We start from the raw sequence: 11,236 nt of genomic DNA, 5'->3' as shown, positions 1-11,236 counted from the left end.
TTCATTTCAATTCTTGTTCTTGACCATTAATCAACTTTGAACACACAAGATTACACATTACACTCATGAATTCAAGAATCAATTGCTTACCTAGTGGCTCAATTTTTCCAATCAATAGCAAATTCTTGAATAATCTTCAAGATCACCAAGCTTTGAGCTAAATTGCACAATTCTCTCCCTTTCTCTCTCTCTACAGCCGACTCTCCCTTCCTCGCTTGGAGCCAAAATCAGCCAAATGATAAGCAGGAGGGATTTTGAGTGTATAGTGCCTTTTTACAACACTCTCCACTAATTTCATTATAATAATAATAACAATTGGGCACTAATTCATTAATTTAATCAACTTAGTCTGGTCTAAATCAATTTTTCAATTAAACTTCACCGTAGGCTCTAAAAATTATGCCAATCACAATGGCGTAATCAATTTCGGGTTCTGTGGCCGATAAGGCCTTCAATTTAATTCCCAAAGCAGATAAGCAAATAGATATTCCTACGGTGAGCAGATAGAAATTCAAAATCACACATTTTCACATAATGGCACACAAAATCATATTAAACATATAATCAAACTCATAATAAGGACCAATTAGCTAATTACGGAACAGGGTTATCACAATTTGCTTTTGTGATATAGCTGCCTGAATGCCTGTGGGTGAAGATTGGATTACTTGAATTGGACCAATTCATTGAAATCCGTGTTTTAGCCTACTTGCGAGTAGCAAACCTCAAACAATTTTTTTCAAACAAACGGATATGGGATGCTTTGTTCCAAATTAGGCGATCTAGTCTATACTTGTGTGTTGTGAGCATCACATAGTAATTCTAGCCAATTAACGGGAATAAGAACACGTGTGTTTTCAAAAACAAGATATCATGTTCAGTAGTGGCCGATCTTTGATCGGGCGAGCGGGGGTGCTCATAGATGACCTTCCCCAATCGTACCCATGTTCCCGAGCCGAGGCAACTTTGGTGATGATGGACACATGGCCTTAGGCACGAGTCAGGGTTTCCTAAATTCCCCCAAAATAAAATATTTAGGTGGCGACTCTGTATCTGGAAAAGCAGTCCATGTTTAGCACTTCTTTCATAAAAATTAGTTTTCCAAAACGATTTGCTGGATTTGGACTCTTGGGTGATTTATCAATCTCACATCGAGCATTGTGAGATTTGATTCAGAACCGTGACATATTGAGTCTGAACTGTGGAAAAGCATAAGCCCTCGGGGCACGTCCACACTCACACTTGAGCGTAAATTTGATGCGTCCAGTACTTTTGCAGGCCTCTTGGGTCTGCTCGGGCGGGGAAGTCCATGCTCGAGCGGGGACCCTGTTTTTTGAAATTTTGAAAAGACATTCTGTGTTTCATTTTCTGTTCTCTTTCACTTCCAAGTACTCTTAGGCATGCATTGAACATTGTAATTAAGTTAAAGAGATAAGAATGAAGCTTAAAGAGGAAAATGTGAATTTAGAACGGATCGACTTGTTTGTGACCCTTTTGTGTTCATGGAATGTGTAGGGTCGAGCTCCAGGGCAGACCAACCAATCGATCACTGTGAGTAATATCTTAACAGAGATATCTGAAATATGTTGTTGTCAAATTGCTTACTTCTATGTAAGTTTTATAAGTTCATTGATTCGATTGGTGGACAATGTTAACTATACCAAATGATTAGGCCAGAGGCCATTTTGACAAGAATGAATGAATGGGCCGAAGGCCGTTTTGACATGAACGGATGGGCCGAAGGTCGTTTCGACATGAATGAATGGGCCGAAGGCTGTTTTGACACAAATGAAAATTTGAATGGGCCAAAGGCTAGTTTGTTAGGAATCGCAGTCATACGACTTAAATTGTGTATATATACTAAATAAAAATATGAATTTGGGCCCAAGGCCGTTTGAAGCTTGTTGTTCTACATATCGTTTGTATAACTTTTGTATTTGATATTATTCACTGGGCTATCGCTCACGCTCATTCATGTATTTGTAGGTGAGCCAGGAGAGGTTCAGACCCAGCCTCAGTGAAGCCTGTGTGAAACAACCCAAGTTTTTGGAGAGTCAGCCCTTGTGTCTCACGCACGAGACCCGTCTTCGCGTTTTTGTCATTTTGTTTTGTGTTGTCATGATGGCGAAGTCTTTGAACATGTCTGTATATAGTTTTCATGGGTTGACATAGTTTTGGATGATCCTGTCTGTACAGAACTTTATGGTACTGTATTTCTATTGTGAGTTATTAACGTACATATGTTGGTTTATTTGATGTGCCATGTAAGCACAGCTCTATGGACAAAGTTTTAAATTTTGCTTCCGTTTGGCCCATTTATTCTGATGAGTTATGTCTATTTTGGTTTGAGGCCATAGGTAATCTCAGGATTACTGGCCGGTTATGTCCTTAACCCATAGGGGCGGGTTCGGGTCATGACACCGCCGGGCAGCCATTCTTTCAGCGTTTTTCTTCTTGGCAAGTTGTGTGAGTGACAACCCAGCCATGTCCTCAGGGTACGTGCTGGGAAGGTCTTCTAAACCTGTAAAGATGTCATCGAAGGAAACGTCCCCTTGGCCTGAGGTGAAAGGTGGGTTGGATGAATTGAGGCCGACTTTCTCAAAGTCCAACTTCAAAGCCTCATCTACTTCGGCTTCAGACGGGTTTGGCGAGTTAGAAACCTCCTCAGCTACCTCCGCCTGCTCCGAGTCGGATCCACCCAAACCAACTTGCCTCAAGTTTTTGAAGTTGGTTTAGATGAGGGCCGTAAGAAAATCTTCACCCCTCGGAACTGGGATGTTTTCTGCCGCCGAAAATGTTGTGTACGTTGGCTCGTATCGAAGAAGAATGTGGGTTGCCCTCCCTTGTTTCTGATGGCTCGGACGGCCAAAGTATTGGAGCACGACTTTAATTTTTGTCAGAACGGCATCGTCGGTTGAAACCAAAACTTTCTTCAAATCGTTTCCTGCACAAGTAAAACCATGAGACCTCAAAGAGAAAGTCGAGTAAATATAAGAAAAATAAACACAAGGGGTTGTGGCCACCTAGTTCGCCTCTCCATCTAGGTATAGGATCAAGGCGGTCCTCGCCTTCACCAAATTCCCAGTTACCTCGGACAACGACCATGATATCATCGACTCGTTTGCCAGAGCTGCAAAGCATAGTCACTAATTGATGGTCGGTGTCCTTGGCCCTAAAGAAATAGTGGCCATGCCGGCCAGAAGACTTGGCCAAGGCATAATAATGCCGAATAACAGGTATGCCCAGATTAATCCTAAGGCGACGGTTTAACTCTATAATTCCCATTGTGATTCGGAAAAAGCTTACATTAGGTTGGGAAGGGATTAGACCCCAATGGCGAATGACGGCGCTAAGGAATGGGTGAAGGGGGAAACAGACTCTGCCGTCTGCAATTGATAAGAGAGGGAAGACGATTGTGCTTTCATTAGCCCTCTCCATATCAAGGGTGTTGTCTGTCACAAGTGACAGACGGACGTCATCAGGGATGGAAAAATGGCGTCGAAAGCGAGAGACTCGATCCGCAGAAAGGAGGTCTTTCAAATGCTTTGCCATTTTCGTCAGTTTATGAAGTACGTTAAATTAAAAACAAACCAGGAAAAGGGATTCGAAGTAGAGAGGAAGAGAACTTACAAGAAGCGAAGGAAACAATGAGGGATAAAAGGAGGTTGTAGTGGCGAATCGAAAGACACACCAAGAGCTTCAAGTATTCAGAAATTAGTGTGCATTAGAAAAGACAACAAAATTTTATATCACCATAAATGGAAAAAGCATACAAAGGGGCGGGAAGTTGTAATGATCACCGAAAGACGTGTGAGCTCTGACATTCGCGTTGGAATGAGGTTAGCCGCCGAATTTCGGCTCTGACTTTTCAAGTTCAAAACCAAACACAACATCTAACTGTTGTTAGCGGAGTGTTTGGGGGGCAATTGTGGGGGCCGAGTATTAGGGGATGCAAAGAGGCCGAATAAGTGAACTTGGGGAGTCAAGATATATACATTTTGTTCGACCTCGTCTTATACAAACCCAGTATCCTAATCGGCCATGTAGCCAGTTGATCAAGGAGCCGAGTGGAAAGCATTTTGCAACAAAAAGAGCCGAATAAATAATTACATGATGGATTAAAGGTGGGCCCAACCCTGAAGTCCAAGAAAAGATATAAATAGAAGAACATCAACTAAAGAAAGGTATGTGAGAACAAGTAAGCTTAACTTAAGAAAGAAGCAACCAAGAGAGTAGTTACTGACTTAATTGTCGGAGTGCTAATTCTGGTACCCCCGACCGGAGTGTTCATTCTTTTTCAAGTGACTAGCTGTGGATCACAAGCACCCTCCAGGACCTGAAGAGTATTTTCGAACCACTTCTCCACACTCTAGAAAGCCGCAAAACGGGAAATCTTCCCCTTCCCAGACAAAGCGTCCGTTCAGGGTTCCTTGGATAGGTCTATGTAGTAACTCATAGTGCTTCCCAGCTTGTTTAGCCTTGGCTCTTCCAGCAATCTCTTTTCCTTTTCTCACCCAATCCTCTTTGGTAGGTGTGTAACCTAGGCCAAAGGTATGAGGATTGTGTGGCACTTCGGCCAATTCAGCGACGCCCTTCCGGCCACTCCTTTCTAATCCCATTTCGGGTATATGTTGAAGCTTATTTATGAGGTAAATAGATTGGGCACTGACATACAGGCCCTCATCAACAGCTAGAAGATCTTGCAGTACCCGAGCCTCAGCCAAGGTGAACCCATACAGGAAGACATCCACTTCGCCATGTGCAATTTCCAAGATTGGCATAGTAACCTTTGGCGGCGGATGTATGGAAGAGTTTCCAAAAACAATTGCTACCCCATTCCCATGGGGGTATTTCAGCATCTGGTGTAGGGTGGAAGCGACAGCCTTCACTTGATGCAGCCTCGGCCGTCCAAGGAGTAACACTACAACAAAAATAGTCTTTAAAGATGAAAACTAATGATGAAAATAAATTTTGTCACAAAATACGTATCTTTTAATGACGAAAATAATATTTCGTCTCAAAATGTACCATTTTTAGAGACAAAAATAAAATTTCGTCACCAATCTAAATACATAATAAAAAAATTAGGTGACAAAATTATTTTTTTTCATTATTTATATTTTTTTTGTCACCAAAGATTTTCCCACTATTTTTTCGGAGCGTACCAAAGTTTTGAGACTTTTGGTGGCGAAACAATTGGTCACCAATTATAAAATTATTAATGACGAATATATTTTTGTCACCAATAATTTTTAATATTTTAATATCATTTAGTGACAAAACTATTTTTGTGGCCAATATTTTTATCTTTGGTGAAGAAATAATTTTGTCACTAATAAATGATTTATTTGCTAAATATTTTAGAGGGAAATGAAAATATATTGGCGCCTATGGAAGCAGATTTGTTTTTCTTAAATAAGAAAAAAAAAAAAAAAAAAAAAAAACCTGTTATGCTTGGTTATACACAGAGACCTCACACACACACACACATACACATACATACACACACAATAATTTCTCCATCAAACCTAATTTCACACGCACACACAATAATTTCTCCATCAAATCTAATTTCACACACACACAAACTTCACACACACACACACACACACACACACACACACACACACCTTATACTCATTCACGGGACTGAGTTTCCTCACCGTCGCTGCTAACATTTCATCGATTCACACACATTGCCGGCGTGCCAATCGGCTCATCGTCGACAGCCTTTCCTCAATGCCGCCGTTGGTTTCTCCTTCCCTTGCTGCCGATCATTAGCCTCTCCTTTCCCCACCGCCGTTGCTGTGTGGATCGGCTCACCACCACCGCTGCTATGCCGATCGGCTCACCACCACCGCTGCTATGCCGATCGGCTCACCACCACCGCTTTTAGTCTCTTACTCTCTCTCTCGATGCTCTCTCTGTGTAATAGTTTCGTCCGTTGCTCTCTCTCTCTGGTGTATATGCTCTAGATACATATAATATATATATATATATAACTTTAGCAGCCAATGTTCATCTTTCTTTATATGTGAATTTTTTTCTCTTTTTGTAAATCCAATTAAAGCCATTGTTCTGGAAATTGAATTCTTTATATGATTTTTTTTATTGGCTTGTGTATTGAACCAAGATTTAATCCATTGGCTTTCCTGATTGTTTAATTAATTAACCTTACATTTTTAAGTGCTTCTGTTAACTAGGGGATTTGATTATTATTTTTATTTATTTATTACATTTGTCTTCAGAAAGAAGAGAGGGCAAAACTCATCTTATAGTAAGCTCGAAGGATGTGGAGATTGTAGATGAAGTAATAGGATATTTGATTGAGTTCCTTATTGTTACGTTTGGGAGTTTTTTTTTTTTTTTTTTGAGATGTTTATAAGCTATATTTTGTTGATATGTTGATTAGATTTTGGTATGAGGACAACATAATTATTTTGGTCCTTTAATGATTGTTTTTGTTTTCTACCTTAATGATATTCGTCTTTATGCAATGAGTGAGGTTTTTAAATATTGATGTTGAATGAATTAAGACATTTTTATCTTTAAATATGAGAAGACTTTAATAGTAGCATTGAAAAAAAGGCTAGCATATTTATAATCCCTAGCCACCATCTTTATTGCCACATTATCTTAGGTGGTTTTTCTTGATTTACAGGGTCTTAATTTTGAGGCCCCCTTCCCTTCAGTTCAGAGATTGTCTCCTGATTCATGAACAATATCTATTTTCTTTCAGCATCTCTGCCCATGGAATGCCAATTTTTGGTGTGATTGTTTTATCTATCCTTCCTTTTCACGAAGTAATTTTATGTGCTTTTCATCTATTAATTATTCAGAGTTGTTTAGTATTATGATTTCTACGATCCTTTTACGCCTCAAAATCTTCTTCTGACAACTTTTTTTTTCTCTTCTATGACACTGCATATTGTCCTTCACTGACCCTTTGAGTAATGAACTATTCTGTTTTCTAAGCCTCTAATAACCTTTATGGTTCAGTTCTATTACTTTTTTCAATTTATTCTATAGTACTACAACACTATCATATTTCTATATAAATATAGATAGGTAGAAGTCAGTAGTTTACATGATAAGTGTTAAGATGTAGAAATTTGTTGTAAGCAGGGAAATGCCCAGAGACCGGAAGTGCGCGTAGTCACATGGAACAATGATGAGCTTACAACAGATGCGCTACCTGTCCATGGCTTTGAGCATTACAAGGCAAAGGATTATGCCCTTGCTCATGTTGCATTCTCAGGTAAAAGTGTCCAAGAGTTTATGAATTTGCATTCAAATGGTGGTAATACTTATGCATTTTTATGTAGGTAGCAGCTATGTAGGTGGGCAGTGGGCGGCTGGTGATAAGCCATTATACTATATTGTATCCCCAAAGGATGTAGTTATTGCAAAACCTAGGTTAGTTCAATTTTATCTTTCCTTAGTTTTTATTTTAATAGAATGTCAGTATGTAATTTTCCTATTGATAATTAATTACATCACAAAAGGCCAGAATATTTATAATCCGAATACACTTTTCACATATCCAAAATACATTCATATTTTTTTTTCACTTTTTACATATTTCAATACACTTTACACATTTTTCAACACTAATAACAGCCCTAAGGTTGTTTTTAGCATTATCGTTAATTATATCAATCTATATGCTATCTTATCTATAAAGTAAGAAGACATTTTTTTCGGACTTGTGAATCCAATCACTGCTTAATGCTATCTGTCAAGTTTAGTTCATGAGATGATTATTATGCAAACATTAGGAGTTATCTGTTTAAAGTTCTTCCCCGCTTCTCATCTTTTTCATATGTCTGCTCACCAAATGTAGTATCTTTAGAATTCCAATTAAGCATAGACTCCTCACCATTTATGGATATCTAAATATGAATACTTCAAGTTTGTGAGAAGGTAGATAGAAGTTAAAAAAATCTGGAAGTTCTAATTGAAAAATAAGAAAATTGTGAAGCAAATTAAGAAGGTGCATGAGCAGATAGGTGTCCCAGTTGGTTGGGGGGTGCTTAAGTAGACAAGTGTAGAATTCATCCATTAGTTTTAGTGAGTTCAATGAAGTTTTTATTTAACAAATTTAAGTGTATGTCATCTTAATATGGTGAGTGAATTGCCTGAAAATGGAATGCTTTAAATTTTAATTCACCTTGATAGAAAAAATTGTGGGATTTAAAAGCATAATTTTGATTCCTTTACTGCTCGCATTGTTTGTTTTTCCATTATATCATCTCCTATGCCATATTAAAAATCACAAACTCTGTTGATTTACAAATGCAATTTCTTGTTGATTGCTAGGGATGCAAAAGATCATATTTCTTGGCTTCTTCAACATGGATGGCACGAAAAAGCTTTAGCAGCAGTTGAAGCTGGGCAGAGACGAAGTGAGCTTCTTGATGAGGTATTTCTATTTGATTTTAGTTTAACAGTTCATTTATTTATTTGCATTGTATTACTTACTAAATAAGTAATTGATGCATGATTTACATATGAAATGTTTACATTTTCTTTCCCATATTTTCATGGAAACAATGTAATATAGAAACCTACAAATTGTCTAGATTCTCTTATTTTTTGGAAGCAGGCTATTTATGTGTTGTAATTTTTAGTCATTCTGGGTTACTTTGTGAATATGTCAATTAATCCCTAATGTTATAATCATGAATCACCTAGTTCATGAGGCATATGGGTTGCATATGTTCATAGCATGAATAGTTTGAAAGTGTTCTAGAAGGATCATATTGTTTTGGGACCAAAAACTATGCTCAATGTAATGCACTGGATACTTGTCTAAGGCCCAACATTTCAAAATTCAAAATAATGGCCTTTATGCCCCAAATGCTAACATTTGGAAATTCAAAACAATTGCCTTTATGGCCTAAATACTTATTCGGCAACAAAGCCAAGAAAATGATCAACCCACTGAAATCCCTCCATAGCATAAATAATTCAATGCTCCAAACCTTTACGAACCAAAATTCATGCCTCTTTTGTGGCTCCAAATTAAAGCCTTTTAAGGGCATTGTGCTTCTAAAAAATAAAAGAGCGACATTAGGCATTCCAACTCCCCCGAAGTATGAGGTGGTTAAAATTAAAATCTAGTCATTTTCTAGATAAAAGATGGTGCCTAGTCCTTGACAATTGGTTATATATGCCATTTCCATTTATGACGTTCGGACAGTCATTTTTGTAGCCATAGTATGGCCGTTTTCACTATCTCCTGTTGTCAGCTTTGATTGTTTCAATTGCGAAATCTTTTTCCTGTACATGTGGACAATAGCTAAACTTTGCTATGTATTTCCTTCCACAGTTCCATATTATATTATAGTATCGGTAGTAATACATTTTCAATTTGTCCACTATGTATGTAGGTGGGGTCTAGCTATCTTGATCATTTGATTGTGGAAAGGAAATATACTGAAGCTGCATCATTATGTCCCAAATTGTTGCGAAGATCGGCTTCAGCATGGGAGACATACTAAATACTATTAAGTATGACTCTCCTGTAAATTTATTTTTAATAACGAGCAGTGGGTTATTTCTCACAGATGGGTTTTCCACTTTGCTCACCTTCGTCAGCATCCTGTATTGGTTCCATACATACCAACTGAAAACCCAAGGTTACGTGATACTGCTTATGAGGTATGCAATATTTGATACTTCATATGCTCTTTGGACTTGCTAAATTGGAAATAAAGGTCTTAGCGGTTTTTGTTAATCATCTACAAGTAGCTCTTGTTGCTCTGACAACAAATCCATCTTTTCACAAGGATCTCTTGTCAACTGTCAAATGTTGGCCTCCTGTAATTTATTCTGCCTTGCCTGTTATCTCAGCCATAGGACCTCAGCTTAATACTTCATCCATGACTGATGCACTAGGAGAGGTCGGTATGAACATTGTCATCTTGATATTGATTACGAATTTTGGTTATTATTACGTCTTTTCCATTATGAATTACTTTACCATGTCAGGCACTAGCAGAGTTATATGTAACTGATGGACGGTACGAGAAAGCTTTTGCACTATATGCTGATGTAATTGCTCTATATGGAGTCTTACATAGTTTACGCAGAAAACCAGCGACAGCTTAAAGTAGTTACACTACTGAATACACTTACATGATGCTCTGCAAAATCAAGCTCTGACTATACTAGTTTCTTGACATTAACTTGGTTGTTTCCTTATTTAATTTTCTTTTATTCTTCAGCTTATGAAGCCAGATATATTTGACTTTCTCGAAAAACATAACTTACATGATGCTCTTCGTGAAAAGGTATATGTATGTTACAACATTAGGTGATTTTTTTTGGTTCGTATCATATCTAAGCTTGAAATTGCCCATTTCCTTGATTTGCTTTTTGTTTCTGTTGTTCTTATTGTAATCATTATCACTTGTCACCTAGAAAGGAAAAATTCAATGAGAACACTAAAACTTCTTTATTAGCACTTTCTTTTGTAATCTATGAATGTGTAGGTTGTCCAACTAATGATGACAGATTGCAAACGTGCAGTACCGTTTTTGACCCAACACAGAGACTTAATCACTGCATCAAAAGTTGTTTCACAACTTTTGGCTACGGGGAATAAGTGTGATTCTAGATACTTTTTACATCTGTATCTGCTTTCGCTATTTGAAGCTAACTCGCATGCTGGAAGGGATTTCCATGATATGCAGGTATGCAGAAAGAGAATTAAATTCATATTAGAAAATGCTTTCACACTAGAGTTGGTTTTGTTCTTAACTTTTGGAGTGATGGGGAGATTGAATCAGAAGAGGCTCATGGGATGAAAATTGATGTGCATAAATAAAAAGAATTGCATAATGGCTAAATATTATCATCTAAATTAATCTTTTGTAATGGCAACAGTGGAGTGTGAGGACATCCACTAGTGAGCTCCATCAATAAGTGCACCTTTTTTGCCAGAATCTACCTTCTTGTAGATGTTGGAACTATTAAAGTCTTCAGAACATTCTATGGAAAGATACTTCTATTGGAAATGGTGATATTTCGAATCATGGGATGTGGTAGTGCTATAAGTATGTTGTTGAACTAGTACGGGATGCCCGGTTCGAAAACTAAATCCAAAATTGTACTTTTTCACACATAAGCTTGAAAATAGGCCTTCAGGGGCCAAAATTGTGTCACAGCCACGAGACGGCCTGGGTAACACCTCAAACATCTCGGGAGGGACCAAAGTAAGTTGTGGAAACCT

The 11,236-nt window shown here is 37.9% G+C and overlaps 1 protein-coding gene across 1 annotated transcript; it reads left to right on the top strand.

Moving 5' to 3' along the window:
• The first annotated feature begins 2,484 nt into the window (after positions 1-2,484).
• LOC114276952 (vacuolar protein sorting-associated protein 41 homolog) lies at positions 2,485-10,846 on the top strand. The gene is made up of 11 exons (XM_082895085.1): positions 2,485-2,569; positions 6,563-6,588; positions 7,123-7,258; positions 7,326-7,416; positions 8,320-8,422; positions 9,393-9,494; positions 9,568-9,667; positions 9,754-9,905; positions 9,994-10,056; positions 10,230-10,295; positions 10,497-10,846. Exons 1-11 carry the CDS (start codon positions 2,485-2,487, stop codon positions 10,809-10,811), a joined length of 1,239 nt encoding a protein of 412 aa, XP_082751211.1. The 3' UTR covers positions 10,812-10,846.
• Positions 10,847-11,236: the final 390 nt, after the last annotated feature.

The sequence above is a fragment of the Camellia sinensis genome, chromosome 11 (assembly GCF_055761805.1).
Source record: "Camellia sinensis isolate YWXY chromosome 11, ASM5576180v1, whole genome shotgun sequence".
NCBI lineage: Eukaryota > Viridiplantae > Streptophyta > Magnoliopsida > Ericales > Theaceae > Camellia > Camellia sinensis.
The sequence above is the reverse complement of the archived record's forward strand: the minus strand, read 5'-3'. Positions and strand labels throughout refer to the sequence as shown.